The sequence below is a fragment of the Arachis hypogaea genome, chromosome 2 (assembly GCF_003086295.3).
Source record: "Arachis hypogaea cultivar Tifrunner chromosome 2, arahy.Tifrunner.gnm2.J5K5, whole genome shotgun sequence".
Taxonomy (NCBI): Eukaryota; Viridiplantae; Streptophyta; class Magnoliopsida; order Fabales; family Fabaceae; genus Arachis; species Arachis hypogaea.
This window is the reverse complement of record NC_092037.1, coordinates 6638496-6660223: the sequence shown is the minus strand read 5'-3', so window position 1 is coordinate 6660223 and position 21728 is coordinate 6638496. Positions and strand designations below refer to the sequence as shown.

The following is a 21728-nucleotide window of genomic DNA, read 5'->3' as shown; positions in this document are numbered from 1 at the left end:
AATTCTGAGTTGCTAAATTTGAATTTGTCATGCACAGGTGAGGTCTGTGTCTTGGGGTCACAGAAGAAAAAGAAAAAGAAAAAAGAAAAAAAATGGCAATTAAATTGTGAAAACACAACACAACTACTAAGTTCCTTTCTTATCAGAAAATGATGGAACCAAAAGAGAAAGAGAAAATGGAAACAAGTCATCACTCAAAAATTCCCATTACAAAATTCCAAGCCCCAAATATTTCCCAATAATCCCTTTTGCTTTTTTCTCAGATTTCTGCGAACGGATAATAAAGTTCCACAAAGTTGGAACAGAATTCTTGCAGCTATCAATCCAATCAATCATTGTTAATTACTTTTATTGTTATTGTTGTTATTATTATTGTGAATCTTCTTCTTCTTCTTCGTCTTCTTGGATTATCTGATATTAATCGTAGACACATTTTGTGCCATGACGATTCTTATGATGATCATGCTCATGATCAAGATCAAATTTTGAAGCCGTTGAAGATTCAATCTGCAAAAGCCGAAAGGATCGTTTCTGAGTCGGTGTTTGTTTCCTGGAATAGACAATTCTCTTCCAACTTTTACGTTCTTCAATGCTCTCTCCAATTCTCTGTGTTTTTGGGAGCTGGTGCAATTGGTTTGGATCTGATTGTGACTTTTGAATATGGTTTCAATGAGGACCTTTTGATCAGCATTTGATGGAACTCTATTCTCCATGATATTGGTCAACAAGGGTTATTTTCTTGAATATTGCTTCAGGAATTGTGGTTTCTTTTTCCCTCCAAGGTTTGAAAAATTTGCGTCTTGCTAACCACTTTGCCACCTGGTTGATGGGTTTGTTCTTTGCAATGGGGAGAAGAAGTGGAATGATTGAGGAGAGATGAGTCTGAGTCTGACATTTTTGAGTTGGAATTTCTCTTGAGGTGTGTTTTGTTTTTTTTTTTCTTCCCAGTTGTATGTGATGATGGTATGGAAAGGATTTCACCCTGGTATGAGCTCTGTCTCTCTCTTGAATTCAGTGATTGTTGATTTGTTTCATCATTCTATTAATTTGACTTGGGTTGGTTTAGATATACAGTTAGTTATGTTGTAGTACCTTGTTTAGTAATAGAAGAGTGATCCGCGGAAGAGTTGAACTGAAAACTCTGTGATAAGTAGGCTTCCTTTTGTGAATTTCGAATTCCAAAGGTTTGATAGAGGTGCCGTTGGTCTTGTTCTTGAAGAGTGTAGTTGTTGATGTAGTTTTTTCATAGACTGGAATGGAGGAACATAAATTACCTTAAAAACACCAGGGATTGTTTGTGGATATAGAAGGAATAAATATTCTACGGGTTCGTTCCTGAGTTTTATATACATTAACAGCCGCAGTAGCTTTGGATCTTGGGGATTGATTGTATCCATTTTGGGATTCTAGTTCCTTATTTTGGATTAGATTCCCATTTTGAATGTGGTCGGCTGTAAGTGGCGAATGAGCATGTCATAATGAGTGGGGAAACAAGATTGCTTGTCAATGGATGTAGTAGACAAGACATTTTCTGATATTGTCAACGTCATCAAATCATGGATTCCCAGGCGATCCGAACCAGCAAATGTGTCCAGGGATTTTTGGATGCCTGATCAGAGTTGTAGGGTATGCTACGATTGTGATTCCCAGTTCACCTTATTCAATCGAAGGCACCACTGTCGCCTTTGTGGACGAATTTTCTGTAACAAGTGTACTGCAAACTCAATTCCTGCTCCAGTTACCAGCCAGATCAATCCTTGGGATGAGTGGGAAAAGATTCGCGTATGCAATTTTTGTTACAAGCAATGGGAGCAAGGAGTAGTTGCTTTTAATAACAATACACAGGTTTCCAATCTGGATTGCAGTGCTACATTATCAACTTTGAGCTCGGTTAGCAGTAAAACCAGTGTTACTGCTGACAGTACTAATATTACTCTTTTCTCCATGCCTTATTCAGCCGGGCCTTATCAACAAATGCAACAGGGTCCGTGTCTGAACTTGCATCAGTCTCCTATGAGTGGAAACAACACTGATAGGGAAGTTTTATCACCTCCATTAGGGGGGAGGAATGATCTTGCAGGAGACATAGGGGATCCATTACAAAAGCAATTTGAATTCCCTATGAACAGGTATTTTCTGGTTCTTGTGTTCATCAAAAGCATTGATATATTTGTTTAGTTAGGCGTGTTCCATGCAGTGTTATATTTTATATAAATAGTATTTAGCCAATCATATTCTTCCTGTGTCTATGACAAACTAAAAAATAGTGTGTAATAACTATGTGTTTATAGCTAATTATGACTGCATTCAAGATGCAAAATCTGATAACTGATAACATTAAAATTTTGTTTCAAAGGATGTGAAATTAATTAGCAACCAAACAATCTAAATATGTGGATGTTATTTCTGGATTGATCAGAAATTCGTTTAATTAGGCCACACATTTTCTGCTGATCACTAACTTCTGTGTTTAAAGTATCCCATGTCTGAGGACTGCTGCTTTTTCTAATAGATTATTGTGGCTTGTATGCGCATTTTTTTCAGGAGTGATGATGAGGATGAGTATGGTGTATATCAGTTAGACTCTGAGATGAGACATTATCCTCAGGTGAATATCTACTATGGACAGGCTGAGTTTGAAGGAATAAGCAACACTGATGGCTCGCAGAAAGTGCATCCTGATGCAGATAACGGTAATGCAAATCTCACTTCAGAGAATGGATTCGACACACAGGGTTTAGAAAGAAACACAGCAGTTGGGAAGAGTGAGGATGAACCTTATATATATGAAAATGAAGCACCTTCCTCACTATATGTTTCAGAAGATGTTGATGCTGAACCTGTTGATTTTGAAAATAATGGACTTCTCTGGCTCCCTCCTGAACCAGAAGATGCAGAAGACGAGCGAGAAACTTTTTTTGTTGATGAAGATGATGAAGATAATGACGGGAATGGGAATGCCATTGGTGAGTGGGGATATCTGCGCAATTCAAACAGTTTTGGAAGTGGAGAGCATCGCCACAAGGATAGGACAAGTGAGGAGCAGAAGAAGGTAATGAAGAATGTAGTAGATGGACATTTTAGGGCATTGGTGGCTCAGCTGTTACAGGTCGAAAACCTACCTGTTGAAGACAATGGTGAAAACGTTTGGATGGAAATAATCACATCTCTCTCGTGGGAAGCTGCTACTTTATTGAAGCCAGATACTAGCAAAAGTGGAGGGATGGACCCAGCTGGTAATGTGAAAGTCAAATGCATTGCATGTGGCAGCCGCATTGAAAGGTAAATGCTATAATTTATCTGATTTTCTGCACGTGATTTCTATATTGTCATACTTATCAGATTTTCTTTTTTACAGTACGGTTGTTAAAGGAGTTGTTTGTAAGAAGAATGTGGCTCATCGTCGCATGACATCAAAAGTTGATAAACCTCGCTTGTTGATCCTTGGAGGGGCTCTTGAGTACCAGCGTGTTGCTAATCTGTTGTCTAGTGTAGATACCTTATTACAGCAGGTTTTAATTGCGATCCATTTATTTTATTTATTTATTAACTTGCTCATTTTGTGGTGCAAATGCTATTATCACGAGTTCATGTTAATGGATTTACATTCTCTATATAGGAAATGGACCATCTGAAGATGGCAGTGGCAAAGATAGCCTCTCATCAACCAAATATCCTTTTGGTAGAGAAATCAGTCTCGAGATATGCACAGGAATATCTTCTTGCAAAAGACATATCTCTGGTACTTAATGTCAAGAGGCCACTTCTGGAGCGCATAGCACGTTGCACAGGCACTCAAATTGTGCCTTCAATTGATCATCTTTCATCACCAAAGTTGGGTTACTGTGAAGCTTTTCATGTTGAAAAGTTTGTTGAAAATCTTAGTAGTGCTGCTGCTCAAGGTGGTAAAAAACCAATGAAAACATTGATGTTTTTTGACGGCTGCCCAAAGCCATTGGGTTGCACAGTAAGTTCTAATCTAATCTTATTTTATGAAATTTTTTTGTTATTATTTTATTATTATAAAAAAATTCTTCTGGAGACTTTAACTTGTAAATTACAAATCATGTAAAATGTGTGTGCACTAGCAACCACAAGGCATGTGCCTTTTTTAAGGAAAAAATATAACTTAATTGTCATTACTACCAACTACGCATCATTAATATTTTTCTAATTTTGACATCGTTGAACAGATTTTACTTAAAGGTGCTGATGAGGAAGAATTGAAGAAGGTAAAGCATGTGGTTCAGTATGCAGTTTTTGCAGCTTACCATCTGGCTTTGGAGACATCTTTTCTTGCTGATGAAGGAGTCTTCTTCCCAGAAATTCCGCTTAACAGTCTGCCTCTTCCTAATACAACATCAACCATTCAGAGGTCAATCTCAACAGTTCCTGATTTCGTTGCTCCTAGCAGTGAAAAGTCTCAGGGGCTTGAATCCGACACTGGACCACGGAGAACTAAGAGTGTCAGCAGTACTGAATCCTATTTGCCTAATGATGATCCTTGTGAATCTTTGCAATCTGCATCATGTATCAGCCATACAACTGCCTTTTATTCTTCCATTGTCGCTTCTGGAAATGCAATTCCAGGTTCATACAATGAGAAAATTCTTCCTAGTAAATACACAAATGACTCCACACAACCCCTGGAGGAGGAAACTCCTGAAGTGAACAACTCTTTGGGAATCATGAATGATCCTACTGTAAACGGTTATGGACCTGCAGAGAAATTAGATCATGGTATTTTAGCTGACACTACGCAAAATGATCTCAAGCAAATCTCTACAAACCGATCAACTGTGTTAGAGTTATCTTCAGAAGATGTTCAACCTGAGAAGGCTGGAATCACAAATGAAGAGAAGGTTCCTGAGGAAGAAGCGTTTCCTCCATCACCCTCTGACCATCAAAGCATTTTGGTGTCTTTGTCATCTCGGTGCGTGTGGAAGGGAACTATGTGTGAGAGATCCCAGCTCTTTCGAATCAAATATTATGGCAGCTTTGATAAACCACTGGGTCGGTTTCTTCGGGACCATTTGTTTGATCAGGTAATGGTTTGTTCTGGGTATATATATATATATATATATATATATATATATGTTACAATCATGGCAGCAATTTTGACAACAAATCTCTTTATTTTCAGAGTTTTCGATGCCATTCTTGTGAAATGCCATCGGAAGCACATGTGTATTGTTATACTCATCAACAGGGAACACTTACCATATCAGTCAAGAAACTACCAGAAATTCTCCTTCCTGGTGAAAGGGAGGGAAAGATTTGGATGTGGCATAGATGCTTGCGGTGTCCAAGAATCAATGGCTTTCCTTCTGCTACACAGAGAATAGTAATGTCTGATGCTGCATGGGGTTTATCATTTGGGAAATTTTTGGAGCTCAGTTTCTCAAACCATGCTGCAGCCAGCAGGGTTGCAAGCTGTGGTCATTCTTTACACAGAGATTGTCTACGTTTTTATGGGTAGTTATAGTCTTCCCCATTTCCATGTTTTTACTTATCAAAGCATCTGGTCCAAGTTTTATAGGTGTTACCTGTTTATAACAAAACTATGGTGTTTATGGAGGACAATAGGTTTGGAGTGGCATTATGAAAACTATATAAACTTGTGTTATTATGCCATGCATGAATATAGATTTTGATCATTGCTGAGATTAATTAATTATCACACTGACATTTCATGTGCAGATTTGGGAATATGGTCGCTTGCTTTCGATATGCATCAATTGATGTTCACTCAGTCTACCTTCCCCCACACAAACTTGATTTTGATTATGGGAGTCAGGATTGGATACAAAAGGAATCAGATGAGGTTCAGTATTTTTTTGTATTGGATCTTAAATTTTAGTTGTATCATAGTGGACCTAATATCTGGTTGTTACAGATGGTTAAACGGGCAGAGGTTTTATTCTCCGAGGTACTCAATGGTCTTAGCAAAATAGGCGAGAAGAGATCAAGGGCTGAACTGGAGGGAATGTTGCAAAGGGAAAAACTGGAATTTGAGGTGAGCTCTTTGGTGATTGTACTCGAATTTACAGCTTGACTCTTTGAGCTCTTTGGTAATTGTACTCGAATTTACAGCTTGACTCTTTCAGGTTCTGTGCCCTGCAGTGTCCTTGTGTATATAACTAATTTAGTAACCATTATATGTATAAAACCATTTATTTCTGTTATAATATTAGAATTCTTCCTGTTTTAGTAATCTTGTTATGTTAGTTGTCCTATTGGGGAAGAAGTTATATTGAATTTAATTACTGTGGGTTTAATCGTTTCTTTCTGTTTATCAGGAAATGCTTCATAAGGTTTTGAACCAGGAAAAGAGAAAGGGCCAACCTGAGATTGACATTCTGGAAATTTATCGATTGCGGAGGCAGTTACTTTTCCAGTCATATATGTGGGATAGCCGCCTAATCACTGGGGTCAACTTATTCAAGTCTAGCGATGAAACTGATTTAAGCAGTACAAGTTCAGAGGATAAGGAAATACATGTTGATGAAAATCAGATAAGCGTGACCACTACAGCAGGAAGCCGCTTCAAAAGTGTTGACTCTATTGATGGTGATCCAAAAAAGCTGAAAAGAAGCCCAAGTGTTGGAGGAGTAGGAGGGGGTTATGTAAAAGATTCCCAATCTGTTGCATTTCATCGAGATATCGACATGCCCAAAAATACCAATCATAAGAAAGAAGACCAACCTAATCTTCCAATCAGCAAAAGCATATATGATCCATCTGAGCCCTTAGAACCTGAATTGCGTGTTCGCAGAGCAATGTCTGAAGGACCAATGTCTCTCATGTCTAGTTTGTCTGATACACTTGATGCAAAATGGACAGGTGGAGACCACTCTTCGGCACAGCCTGATTCATTTCTGGCAGAAGCTACCACAACTTCGATGCTGAAAGAAGCATCCACTGTTGGGGATCATGCCGAAGACCAGAATGCCAACAAGAGTATCTTTTCTTCTAAGGGTCAAGATAACATGGAAGACTCTTCAAGTTGGTTAGCAATGCCCTTCTTAAACTTCTATCGCCAGTTTAACAAGAATCTTTTTTCTAGTACAACAAAGTTTGATACACTAGTCGACAGCAATCCGGTTTATGTATCATCCTTCTGGAATCTGGAACTCCTAGGTGGTGCAAGGATGCTTCTGCCTATTGGTGTTAATGACACTGTCATTCCAATATATGATGATGAACCCTCAAGTGTTATAGCTTATGCCTTGACGTCACCAGAATACCATTCCCAATTGAATGATGATGTAGAGCGACCGAAAGATGCGAGTGATTTAGGTTCATCATATTTTTCTGAATCAACCACCTTACAGTCATACTCTTCTACTGATGAAATAGCTTTTGATCTTCAGAAGAGTTTCGGGTCAGTAGAGGAGATGTTATTGTCAATGCCATCTCGTAACTCATTGATGCTAGACCCAACATTATATTCAAAGACGATGCATGCCAAAGTTTCTTTCGGAGAAGATGGTCCCCTCGGCAAAGTAAGATATTTGGTGACTTGTTATTATGCCAAGCGATTTGAAGCCTTAAGAAGGGTCTGCTGTCCTTCAGAGTTTGATTATATAAGATCTTTGAGTCGCTGTAAGAAATGGAAAGCTCAAGGTGGGAAGAGCAATGTATTTTTTGCAAAAACATTGGATGATCGATTCGTCATTAAACAAGTAACAAAAACTGAGCTTGAATCATTCATTAAATTCGGGCCTGGATACTTCAAATATCTTTCAGAATCCATTGGCTCAGGAAGTCCCACATGCCTCGCAAAGATTCTTGGCATATACCAGGTACTTGTCTTTAGAGCCTTTTTTAGATTAAATTTGATTTTTAGAGCCTCAAAAGAAAAAAAATGGAACCACCATGCAAAGATTCAGTAATCTGTATTACATATCATCTTAGCCACTAAATTTTGTAATGTCTTTTTGTTGAAAAAGATTACATCAAAGCATCTCAAAGGAGGGAAAGAATCAAAGATGGATGTTTTGGTTATGGAGAATCTTCTGTTTAGGAGAACTGTGACGCGACTTTATGATCTCAAAGGATCTTCCAGGTCCCGGTACAATCCAGATCCTAACGGGAGGAACAAAGTTCTGCTAGACCAGAACTTGATTGAAGCAATGCCGACTTCTCCTATTTTCGTGGGAAACAAGGCAAAACGGTTGTTAGAGCGAGCCGTCTGGAATGATACCGGCTTTCTTGCAGTAAGTTCCAAAACTTCTTAACTCTGAAATTCTTCTTCCTTCTCTTATTGGCTTCTTGCTTAGGAGGGAACCTTTTCTTGTAAATTAAGCATTATCTTCTTCCTTTTTTGGCAGTCGGTTGATGTAATGGACTATTCGCTACTCGTCGGGGTGGATGAAGAGAAGCATGAGTTAGTTCTTGGGATCATTGATTTCATGAGACAGTATACATGGGACAAGCATCTTGAAACATGGGTAAAGGCTTCCGGCATCCTCGGAGGGCCAAAGAATGCATCTCCGACGATTATATCGCCAAAGCAGTACAAGAAAAGGTTCCGGAAAGCGATGACCACTTACTTTCTCATGCTTCCTGATCAGTGGTCACCTCCAGCCATAGTTGGAAGTTCATCACAGTCTGATTTAGGTGAAGATTACACTCAAGGTAGGTCCTCAGTTGAATGATTCTGTGTTTGTGTAAATTCTAGTTCCAATTTGGGGTCATATTATTCACCCTATATTTCCATTTTCATTTTTTCCCCTTCTCATATTATATAGGAATTCTTTTGGTTCAATTGTAATCTGTTCAACTAGATATTTCCAATTATTATTTTTTTGGGAAGAATACCAGAAAAGAAAAAAGGAAAAAAAAGAAGGGGGCTGTTAGAAGCCACATGATGTTTGTCAGGGGTAAAAGTATTTGATATCCTCTGATTGAAGTCCTTTGTACAAAAACTAGTCACTTTTTATAGAATCAAGTAATATAAATGTATACAGATTCAATTTCAACTCTTGAATATCTCAAATTTCATTTGCTTGCCTTCAGAAGTTATCTATGATGATATGATATTTTAATTAGAAAAATTCGGATGAATAAGTTATTTTTGTAACTAAGTTTAACAAAGTCTTTTTTCTTTTTCTTCTTATGCATCTTTTTTTTTCCCCTTCAACTGGTTTTTATTCTGTCAATAAACTATTGAACAAACTTAATTGAATTTAGTTACTAAAATAATTTAGTCAATGTAACATTATTGTAATATTGTTTTAATTAATGACAAACTACAAACTACCAATTTTTGGTGAAGAGTAGTTAATTAGTAAAACCACATCAGCAGAATTCTATTTCACAAAAAAGGTATTGTTTTTGGAAGAAAACAAATTGTAATTTGCATGACAAATAGATTCCTAAGTGAATCAAAGGCAGATACCAAGGTCCAAGGTGGGTTTGGTACTTTTGTCCAAACCTTATCATATATACTCTCTGCTAGGGGATACATAGTCCGGGTAAAATCAAGTTTGTCATAATTTAGATTTGGTCTTAAATATATATTGGGTTTATTTTTTAGACTCTAATTCGACTCTAAACTCGATGAAACTTAAACATTATCGGGCTACAATTATATCGGGTCCAAATCAGATGAAAACCGGGCTTTTAAAGCTTTAAACAATAATTTATAAAAAAAACTTATTTATGATGTACTTATTTATAAAAAAAACTTGTTGCCGAAAAGTTGATATCTATAGTTGAACTTGAATTTGTCTATAAATACAAATTTGATGCTTCTTTGATCTATTTTCTAATTCAACATGTGTGATTAAAAATAAAACAAAAAACTTATAAACTTATAATTAATATAATATAATATTGACCTTTTTTAGTTCCCTTAAAGTGTACATGAGTCGGGTGAAACCAGGTTCGCCTTAACCCGGACTCGACCCTAAATAATGACCGGGTCTATTTTTGAGACCCTTACTCGACTCTAAACCCGGTGAAATCACACCAAATTAACCTCTAAAATGTTCGGATCCGAACCGGACCGGACCATGTGCATCTCTGCATTTATATATATTTTTTAGATCGTTGCTACAAACTCGATCCAATTTTGGAGAGAGATGATTTAATTTGTGAATTATCTCTTTTGACAATGCTATTAAGGATAAACACAAATTAAATAAAATACACATCAGATTAAAATGGTCTAGAAAACTAACAACTAAGACATAAACAGACCTTCGAACAAACAATAAGTAAAATTACATGATAAAACATAAATAAATCTTTGAGTTAATAATCAAAATTGTCCCTGAAAGATGTCTCGATCTCCATTGTCGTCCTCGAAAGATAAAGTTAATCAAAATAGTCCCCGAAAGATAATCGAGTTATTCACATTCGTCCTTCCGTCATCTCCTTTACTGAGTTGGCTAACGTTGACTAACGTGTGACGTTAACTGCCACCGTGGCAAACGCCTAGGTGTCCCCTGCTATTGTTGAAAAGGTAATTATGCTGAAACAGTTCAAATCAGTCCCTTAGTGTTTGAACCATAATCTTCAATTCAATGATAAATAAGTCGCGTTCAACAATCAGAGGGTCATATACTTAGGTAGACCTTGAAATTGCTGGTTTGCGGCGAGGATGGAGGCAGGAAATAGAGGTCGTAGTGCTGGTGTTTCATTTCCATCGAACGGCAGTAATGGTTACAGCGCTTCAATGCGAACCAGGAAGAAAACTCTTGAGGAATCATGTTTCTGTGGGTTGAAGGCTGTGGTGATAAAAAAATCTGGGACAGCAGAGAACCCAAATAGATTATTCCATGCATGTCCAAAGTATCGGGTGAGTGTTCTGGAAAAAGCTAAAGGTTTTTCATCTTGTTTTGTGTTGTTAGATATTTTTCAATTTTTTGTTTTCTGATTTTTGAATTTGCAGAAGGGCAGTCAGTCACTGTAATTACTTTAAGTGGGTCGATGATGATGACTATCAAGGGGTGGCTGAAGGTGGAACAAAGAAAGATTATAGAACTGATTTGCAGGTTGAAAGTGACTATGATGAATGGAGATTAGGCAGCTTGAAAGGTGAAGTTAAAGTTTTGAAACTGCTAATAATTTTCATATTTGTGGTAGTTGTCATTAATGTAACCCTGTATTGTTTGTTACGTACTTTCAAGTAAACCAAAATCTATTGATATGTCATGGTATAATGAATTGAATGGCTTGAATGAGAATACATGTTTTCATTTGATTTTTTAAGATTAAGACCAAACTAATCCATCAAATGTTGCATACTAATCAGAATCACTGTTGCAGTAAGATATATTAAACTATAAACACAATCTGTAATCAAAGTATTCTTAACATTGTGTTGCCATAGAAGGCTAATTGTCACATTGTCTTAAGGATAAATACCACAGCAAATTTATAAGGTTTTACATGAGGATACAAACCTAAAAGCAAGGCTAGACCAAAATAAAAGGGCACAATACAATTTTCAAATACACGGCTAATCACAATGTTTAATATGAAACTTCAATTGCCCTATGCAAAAAAAGCAAGTATCCCATACAAAAAAAAGTCAAGCAGAATACATTTCTTTCTAATCAAAGTCATTTATTAGTCTTTTTTGGGGTTTGAAAGTCTAGAGTAGATACGAATGTCATAAAGTTGGTCAGTTCTTAGAAGTGGCTGAACTTGTCCTCTTGATTGTCTCAATAGAGATAGCCACTGGTGCAGCTGCAGTAGATTTAGGAGAGGACCTAAGTCTGGCTTTCTCATTTGCACCAGGGGCAACAACTGCCAGTTGCAGCTGCATCTGTCTAACATGTTCCTCAGCATCCACAACCATCTTCTTTGCACAGTCATGACAATACTCTTCAACCAGTCATGACAATACTCTTAAGTCCTTTTGTCATTCTTATCCTGTATTACTGATATTGCATACATACATGGCATTCCTTACAAAGATAATTAAAAGATTAATTAAAATTCGTGCTTGACTGAAGATGAACATAACTAAGAGAAACCTTGTTCCAAATGCAAAAAAAGAACATTAAAAATAATTGAAAATGAAAAACAAACATGAAAAGAGGAAGAAACTCCCGTAAGTATGAAATGGCTATCAGATTATGTATCATTCACTTCATTTAACAATCGACAAGTATAATCGCCATTTTGGTAATTGATGCATTTTTTTTTAATCATAGAACACAATACCTAACCAAAACCAAGAAAAACTTCATAGGAACATAAGGAGTGTTATGGTACCTCATCGAATTGTGCCTTCACCCTTGGGCATACAATTTGACATGGTGGGAATCCCTATAGATACACAGATATATACAAACATATCATATCATATCATATCATGAAAATCTTATAGAGTAAATGCTTGCAGAAAAATTCTTCACATCAATTCAATTCCTTCACAGCATATCAGGACCAAATTAGTGCCTAATTACTCAAACCTTACACTAATCATTACCAAATAAAACAAATTATTAAGCTGATTTCTTTTCTCCCCAATCATAAAGCACATGAATTATGCAAGATATAAAATTTATAAGTGTCAAATTCCCAAAATTAGCTAAGTAAATAAGAGTGCAAGTTAGGGGAATAAGTGGTACATTAAGCAAAACCCCAAAAAGAAAAAGTGAAAAAGAAATCGAATTTGGATATGGGTTAGTGCATTGATAAGAGCAAGAATGAAAAATGGAGAAAAAAAGGTACTTTGGTGAGGAAAGGAAGGTTGGGTTTAGAAGAGAGACGGAAAGAGAGGTTGGAGTGAGAGAAGCGGAAATGATTAATTTTGGGTTTGGATTTTGTGGGAGTGGAAAGTGAAGAAGATGCGGAAGAAGCAGTTGAAGCGAAAGAAGATGCCATTGTTGTGTTGATAAAAGGGATGAGTGAGTGCAGTGTTAAGTTTAGAGGTTAGCATTCAATCAAAACTAAACGATGACACGCATAGAGAGAAGGTTGTTATGAGGTGGGGTGATGCTTTGCAACATTTTTAATCTCTTTTGGACACTAAACGACGACACATCAAGGATCGGAGGCCATTCAATCAAAACTGCGTCGTTTTCGTCGTTTGTCACGGTAGCAGTTAACGTCACACGTCAGCCAACGTTAGCCAACTCAGCAAGGGAGATGACGGAAGGACAAACGTGAATAATTCGATTATCTTTCGGGGACTATTTTGATTAACTTTATCTTTCAAAGACGAAAATGGAGATCGAAGTATCTTTCAAGAATGATTTTGACTATTAACTCATAAATCTTTTCTCGTCTATTGTTGAACACTCCAAAGATTATATTTATTTTGCTTTGATTTTCTCCCGAATGATTTTACGATGCTAATCAATTAACCATTTATATCATTCTAGTTTCAGAGACTCAACTCATTCATCCCACTTTCATTATCATACATTTATGTGTATGTGATCCATTTCACCCAATAATTATTATTTGTCATAATCTTACTTTTTCATTTTTTTTCTTGTCTTAAAATTACGGGTGCTCCTAAACTTAATCTTAATATTTTGTACCAAATACTTTATTGCATGAACTTTATTTCTTAGATTCAATTGCTCAAAAGACGTACTTTCTTTTCTAGTTAACCACTTTATTATAATCTTGTTATAAATAAAAATTACAATGTCTTTTTTTGTACAATGTGTACAATGAACATCCTCTATACTATTTAGAATAACCATCCGAGTACAAGAGATAATAAACATCTTCTCGAAAAATTAGTTTAATTTTTGGGTTCACCAAGGATCGAACTCTTGACCTTTCAAATCTAGCGCTTTAATACCATGCATGATACCACTCATCCCAAAAGATTCAGTTGATGAAAAAATGTAACACTAATAATTATATCTCTAATACTTCATAAACCTCCATTATACACATTGTATAAATATTTCATTGGCTCCTCATACTTTCCCATTTTATATTTGTAATAATAGCTTCACCTTCATATTTTTTAAAAAACATTCTTTTTCATAAAACACTTTATATGAGAATCTTAAAGCATCTACCAACAATAAAATTATTATATCTAAAAACATATATTTTATATACCCGTTAAGACCATTTTCTATTAACTTTCTCAATTCTCATTAATCTTAATCCATTATCTTTTTTCTCTTTTGCTACACGCCATTGATTTATAAATGCATAGCTACTATTAACTTCAGGCAATTTATAATTTCTTGAAAGTTTACTTCAATAAGAAGTTAACATTTTCAATAATAATTTATTGCAAGAACAATAAAAGGTTATGGTAAAAATAACAATTATCAAGAAGGACTTCAACCAACTCTTCTTTCACATTTTGGTGAGATAAGATATTTGATGTTACCATTGTCAAAGTCTATGTGTTCACATAAATGGGTGATTTATTGACAAAATAAAATAGTAAGATCCTTCATTTATTCAAGAGAAAATAATATAATACATTGACGCATGCACATAAATAATGCTTTTGCTTCGTGATTAGGAAGTCATCATTCTTCCACTTTCCTTTTCTAAAATCTCTCTTATGTCCATAAATAATTAGCATCTTTCAAAGTTAAAGTTTTAGCAATTATTAAGATTTAAATAAACTTTAGTATCTATAAAATTCACATCAGTATTAAGCTTAGTTTGAGTAACCAACTTAATTAATTTTTTTTGATAAAATAACTTAGACAATAAATGACTCTATTAAAAGTAACTTATACATAAATTATTTTGTGTTTGAATTTTTAACTCTAAAAGTGTTTATTTTATAGAAATATGATGAAAAGTAGAAGTATTATGAGAGAAGTCATTTTTTTTAACTTCTCTATAAACTCCTAAATAGCTTCTTAGAAAGTTGCAATTTAGTTTTAAAAATTGCACCAAACATTAATACTACTACTTTTTATAAGTCAAAAGTTAAAAAAATTACTTCTAAAGTTTTCAAACGGGCCCTTAACCTATCACGTTAATACTAAACAAAATAAATTAACGGTAAGACTAAAATAGACAATTTTAAAATTTTCGTAGACCAAACTCAAAAAACACAATTTATATGAAATAAAACAAAAATATGCATATTTTATAAAGACCAAAACTTATTTAAGCAAATATTAATTAATAATTTTCGTTCAATCCTTATTTTCATAATCTCTATCAATTCGATTATTATCTCTTTTATTTTTATTCTTTTTACAATTTACTAAGAAACATGGCATTATTTTTGTTTCTCTAAATTATATTGAGTTTAATTTTAATGCACTAACCGTATAAAGTATTTTATACAACGGTGCAATCGTATCTATTCTTTTAGATAACTATTCACACCGTTAATGTAAAAATAATTATTTTTACTGATATAATATTATGTAATTAAATGCACGTGTGAGACTACATCAAAATTAAATTCTTTCTTATACACGCACTAAACCTTAAAAGCTAAGAGAGTTATTCATAGAGGGAAAGAGTAACAATATCCATTACATACACTACTAAATGAAAAAGAAAAACCACTAAGAAAGGCATTGTCATTGTTATTATTATTAACATTTGTACAACTTGCATGAAACTATGCTGGAGGAACAAACCTTCTATGCATATATGCTCTTTCTTACATGCCTTTCTTAAAAAACATACACACTAACTAACACTAAGAAAAGCCATTCAAGTTTAAATCTTCTTTTAGACTAATAACACCTTCAACTTCACCATGATTGAGATTGATTTCTTCCCCTTTAACAATCTGAATTCCACTTTGTCTTAGAAAAAGATTCATAATTTCAACATCCCTAAACAAAACAAATTGTTGAATTACGATCAGATATATAACTATTTATGTATTTCTGTCAAACAGCTTAAAATTTTGAAATAAGTGATTTTATGACAGTTCTGTTTACCTCGGATGACAGGTTGGCCTAAAAGGATGTTGATAACGAGGTCCTTCATCGTACCCTTCACAAATTATTTCTCCATTCTCATCTTGGTAGCAAATTATGCCTTGTGATTCATCCTCATAAACCTATTTAGATCCAAAAATAAACATAATTAACATAATTTTTTTTGTTCACTAATTAATAAACTTGCTATGTGGAATATAATATATAGAAAAAGAAGGAATAAGAATGAAGGTTTTGACCTTGTTCTTGATGGATGATGCTGTGATCCTCAATGGTAGAGCACCACCAACTTGTTGCCCCTTCTTTTGTGGGACATAGCTTTGTTTTGGCATCAAATCTTTGTTTGCATGTTTTAGAAATGAACCATACTTCTTAATTGAGATTTGAGCTGAAGAACAGTTAACAGCCATCTTAATATAAGTTTCTAATTATTCTCCAAGAATATAGAGGCTAGAAGAAGAAGAAGAAGAAGAAGAAGAAGAAGAAAAGAATGAAATTGTTGTTGGGTAGTTTATATTAATATATAGCGAAAATATGATGATGTCATGACACGATTAATTAGACAAATAATTAATTGTTTATTATACTAATAGTGGTATAAGCACCGGTTTTGTATTCTTTCCTTATTATATAATAAACTCAATTATTGTTGGTTTCATCATGTTTTGTCATGATGTATTAATATATTATTATTGATAAGCCATCTAGTGTATTATAGGAAGATATATGCTTAATTATATTCAACATATTTAATTTATTAAACATAATTTTTTTAAATATTAATAATATTTGAATTTTATTATCAGAAACTTCTTGTTTAAAAATTATTTATATATTTTTTAAATTATATTTTCTAAATTCAAATTTAAGATCACTACAAATGGAGCCAAACTTGTTCATTAGTCACTCATATGTTTGAATAACATTAATATTTTTTTAGAAAAGAAAAAAAAAAGAAAAAACTTGTTTCTATTATTGTATCCATTTCTCTTTGAACTCATAGGTTGTTTAAACAAATGTTTAAATTTTTAAAGATAATGTAGAAAAATGAGATGTCATTGTGTGTTGAAAATGTAGTGCCGGTGAAGTCCAGATCACAGAGAATTAGGTTAATGCTTGTAAATGTCTCTCTCCTATCAATTGGTGGGTTGGTCCATTCACCATGTCAATATTAGGTGGCAACCATGGTTTTTTTTATTGCTATATTTGTGGTAATTTCAATGTACTTCACATATTTTCTCAGACAAAGTTTAATTAATTATTAGTGTGTTTTAATTTGGACATATTGTTCCTTTTTTATACTTAATTTATAAAAAAAAAAAAGTTAAATTGTCATAGTTAATTTGGACATACTTCTTTATTTTATTTCATATTTGCAATTTTCATAGGAAATGAGATATAAATTGTGTAAGTTATTTTTAGATGGATAAAAGATATATTTTTATTTGTAAAACTATATAATTTTAATAAATGTAATAAAAATATATACTTATTTCTTAGACTTTTAACTTATAAAATTTAAGTAATACTATATGGATTTATCTATTTTGTGTCTTTAAGGTATATGTTAAGATTACAAAATAAAATTTTTTTTGTTAAAAATCTAAAAGATTTAAAATTTTAATATATTTATTTTATATTTATTAAATAAAAATATTTAAAATTTTCTACTAATAATAAGTTTATTATGTGCCGTAAGATACATATTAACTAAATCTATACTATATTTTATATTTTATTTTATAACATGTAATATTGAAATCATCTAAAAATACAAGAAAAAGATTTTATATATATATATATATCAAATTAAAATATTACAATATAATTAATATCACCAAATTTATCCGCAATGGAAATTAAAAGAGACAGAAACTAACCTATTGGATGTTGGATTCTTTCTGTAATTACACATTTAAACTAGCTAGCATGTTTTTCTTTTTTTTAATAAAAAGAAAATTGTGAGAAAAATGGTGTGACATAATATGTATGCTTGACCTTCTAACTTGCACCATATATAGAAGATTGAAGATAACAAAGGCATATATGAGTTATTATCCACTTGGCACGCATCTCAAAATTTGAATGAAATTTTTAAACCTAACCCAATTATGAGAAGCATTATTGCACATCTTATTATGTTACGTGCAAGAATAAGGAATCCAAATCAATAGTTTATGTATGTGGGAGATGCACATACTCAAGAGATTCTATATTCCTAACAAAAGATTCTGCCCACAGGTTTTGGTTCAATTTCTATTCTTAGTCACTTCTTCCTTATTGGAAGCATTATTAATTAATAATTACATAGTAATTAATTTGATTTTGTATGTATGTATGTATATGTTGTTTTCCATGGGCGATGCGTCAGCATATAGATCCTTTTCTTTTAATTAATTTTCAAATAGGTCACTTCCAAGTTGCATCTTATCTTGTTATATAAGACTTCCTTAATTTTTCTTTTTTTTTTCTTCAATTTCTTTTATTACCGGAACAAAGTATAAAGTAACGGTGAGAGGGTGGGTGAATTAATTAATCAGCAATTATATAATATATGAGAAAATACGAGGAGTTAATGAAATATTTATGCAATGCGTATAATAGAAGTTTAGTGAGTATTAGAGATATAACCATTAGTGTTATCTTTTTTCATTAGCGTAAGCTTTTGGGATGAGTGGTATTATGACATGGTATCAAAGCTCTAGATCCGAAAGGTCAAGAGTTCGATCATTAGTAAATCCCAAAATTAGCTTAAGCTGACACGGAACACGCCGACACGCAAATTTTAAGATTTTACATGACACGAGGATACGCATACATATAAAGTATTTTTTTATAAACCGTAATGATATTTTAATATTTTATTGATATTAAAATATAAATGAATTTATTTTAAGAATATATTAAGAATAAGATCGGATACGCTGACACGTGATGGTATTTAGGTGTGTCCGGAGAAAAATTTTTTATTTTTTATTGAGACACGGTTTGGACACAGTAGATACGCGTGTCGGACGAGTGTTGGTGAGTGTCGTGTCTGAAATGTGTCCGACACGCAGACATGGCAGCAAAGTGTTCGTGCTTCATAGTTTATAAATAAATAAATATATATATATATATATATATATCATAATTTTATTTTTAATATTACATAAAGAAATATAACAATATCAATAATACATTATAAATTATAAAATACCAATAAATTATAGCGTGTTTAGTTAAAAATTATCACATATTTTATTAATTAAAATTAATTCTTTCAAAAATTTTAAAAAATTTAAAAATAAATTATAAATTATTAATTGTTTGAAAGACACCTACCTTTATAAAATATAAGATATAAGATATTTTTATAAATTTTTTTCTTTTAACAACATAAAGTTAGAAGAAAAATAAATATTTTTTTTACAAGAAAAGAATATTTAAAATATATAATGTGATTATTAAAATATAATTACGTAAATAATTATTAATATAATAATATAAATTTCAAATATGTTAATATAAAAAAATAAATGATTTTTAAAAAATAAATTATTTTTAAAAAATAAATGATTTTTTTAAAAATAATATAGAGATTATTATATAAAAATTAATTTAAAAAGTACAAAGACTTGAGAGTATGATATTAAATTGATTAAGTAAAAAATATTAGTGATAAATTAAACAACTAAGACATAAATTCATCATATAATAAAAAAATACATATAAAATTACTAAATTACATAATTTTTTTTAATTTTTAAATACATATCTCATATAGAAATATAATTTTTTAAAATTTGGGGACTACTCATTTGTCTAGGTCCGTCCCTATATATATGTCTACTTTTAATTATTTATAAAAATATTTTGCTGTATATATTGACATAATATATTTTGAAATAATAAATTTCAGCTAAAAAATAAATTTTGAAAAAAAACAAAAACAAGACTATGACTCATAAGTTGTTTATTTGGCTACAAATAAAAAAATTACTTAACAAAGTTGATTGATAATAAAAACGTAAATTATGAATAAAATTGATTCAACAAATAAATTAAAAAATTTAAAATTATAAATAATTAAATTATCCAAACTAATAGATTATAAATTAATGTTTTTAACTAATATTAATTTAAATAACACTAAATTTCTTAAATCAATGCAAAATGATTTTTTTTTTTCAAAATCTTCATTTTACAGTAGATTTTATTCAAAAAAATCATAAATGTATAAGATTTTTTGGACTAAAAATAAAATAATTAACAATAAAAATTAATAAATCAAAATATAAATCTTAAAAAAAAACATTATTAAAGCAATTATGTAAATTATAAAAAAATTCTATCTCATAAAATTTGAATTATTCCATACAAGTGTTACTAACAACACACAAAGAAATTTGACATTTTCACGTGATTTGATAAAAATATCACTTGTCTAAAAAAGAATTTAAATAAAATAATTTTATATGCATATTTAATTAGGTGATGCCACATTATTAAAAGTAACTTTTATTTTTATTGATTGTGATATTGTGTAAATGGTCATTCAAAGGACAGATATAATTATACAACAGTGTAAATTATATTGTCAATATAAAACTATTTTATACATGGATTCAATTATATAATGTTACATTAGCAAAAACAATTATCTTTTATATTAATAACGTGAATAATTATAAAAAATAATGAATATAATTGTACGACTATGTAAAACGCTTTACAACTCATAGTGTATTAAAATTAAATTTAAAATTTAAAATCAAATATCATTATGTTGTATAGTAATTTTATTTTTGGCATCTACATTTTTTGATATCCAATCATTTTTGGACTACCAACACCCTGGTCCATATGAAATCCATATTTTTTTTATGTCAAGATCTCTCAAATATTCCTGCAGTAAACCACACATTATTACTGCACTTACAATAACTTTTAGGTTTGACTTACGTTTCATGTGCTTATTGGATACACTAACCACTCTACAGGTGTCATATGGCTGTGGATAGTCAAACATAAGTCATTTTTGACCATCTATCACCATGCCACCATAGAACCCGCCTATATATATATTTTCTTCGTGTTCAAAGCGAGGTTATAATTTAAAGAAGTAGAGAGATGAAAAATTTCAACTTCGTCAAATACAAAATCAGGCTGAATAGACAACTTACAAGACACTCCTTTTGTATGTTTACCTAGTAGTTGTCTCTCTTTTTTAATCTTTGTCCATTGAAGTTATCATTTTTCCGGCATTAAGTGTTCATTATGGAACATTATTTGATGGAATTCACGATTATAGAATATGGTAACGTATCGAATGTGGCATCCGACCGTTATTCTGTAAAATCGGTTACGGCCTTAATCACTTGATCGGTTATGTTCTATTTTGTTCAAAACATATATATAAAATTAAAATAAATAATTAATTTTAAAAAAAAATTTTAAATTAATTATTTATTTTAATTGTATTGAATTTTATTGAATATATACAAATTTAAACGAAAAAGACAAAAATATTATTTACTAATAATTACAAGACATTTTCAATAAATATGTGGAGTATCATGCACGTAACTAATTAATGCGTATTGAAATTCGAAAACAGCATTTAATTTGATAAAAAGAAAACTAAAAAAGGATATTTATTATGATAAAGAGAGAGTATAATATATAGAAGGCTGAAATTTGGGGCTATATGCATTTCATGAATTTAAGGGTGATAAATGTAATTACTATTATTTTAAATGTGTTGTATTTTTCTCTCATAAATTTAAATGAAAAGATATGTAAAGTGATAAAATAAGATATTAATCACTACTAAAATTATAATTTTTATTATATGTAAATTCTATTATCTCATTCAAGAATATAATT

General features: G+C 31.9%; 2 protein-coding genes across 2 annotated transcripts; one reads left to right on the top strand and one right to left on the bottom strand.

Moving 5' to 3' along the window:
• On the top strand, positions 1–8984 carry LOC112735249 (1-phosphatidylinositol-3-phosphate 5-kinase FAB1B). Its single transcript, XM_025784812.3, has 11 exons — positions 1–2129; positions 2545–3282; positions 3359–3512; positions 3620–3967; positions 4194–5045; positions 5144–5475; positions 5701–5824; positions 5897–6016; positions 6300–7805; positions 7953–8219; positions 8334–8984. The coding sequence occupies exons 1-11, from the start codon at positions 1507–1509 to the stop codon at positions 8658–8660; spliced, it is 5391 nt and encodes a 1796-aa protein (XP_025640597.1). The 5' UTR covers positions 1–1506; the 3' UTR covers positions 8661–8984.
• A 6411-nt stretch (positions 8985–15395) lies between these two features.
• Positions 15396–16443, bottom strand: LOC112735242 (uncharacterized). The gene is made up of 3 exons (XM_025784806.2): positions 16100–16443; positions 15861–15982; positions 15396–15752 (listed from the first exon to the last, which is right to left on the bottom strand). Exons 1-3 carry the CDS (start codon positions 16268–16270, stop codon positions 15614–15616), a joined length of 432 nt encoding a protein of 143 aa, XP_025640591.1. The 5' UTR covers positions 16271–16443; the 3' UTR covers positions 15396–15613.
• Between the last annotated feature and the right edge of the window lie 5285 nt (positions 16444–21728).

Coding starts and splice junctions, on each gene's coding strand:
- LOC112735242 (XM_025784806.2), bottom strand. CDS start 16,270: ATGGCTGTTAACTGTTCTTCAGCTCAAATCTCAATTAAGAAGTATGGT. Junction 15,983..16,099: donor CATCATCCATCAAGAACAAG/GTCAAAACCTTC, acceptor GGATCTAAATAG/GTTTATGAGGATGAATCACA. Junction 15,753..15,860: donor AGGCCAACCTGTCATCCGAG/GTAAACAGAACT, acceptor TGTTTTGTTTAG/GGATGTTGAAATTATGAATC.
- LOC112735249 (XM_025784812.3), top strand. CDS start 1,507: ATGGATGTAGTAGACAAGACATTTTCTGATATTGTCAACGTCATCAAA. Junction 5,825..5,896: donor TACAAAAGGAATCAGATGAG/GTTCAGTATTTT, acceptor TGGTTGTTACAG/ATGGTTAAACGGGCAGAGGT. Junction 8,220..8,333: donor ATGATACCGGCTTTCTTGCA/GTAAGTTCCAAA, acceptor CTTTTTTGGCAG/TCGGTTGATGTAATGGACTA.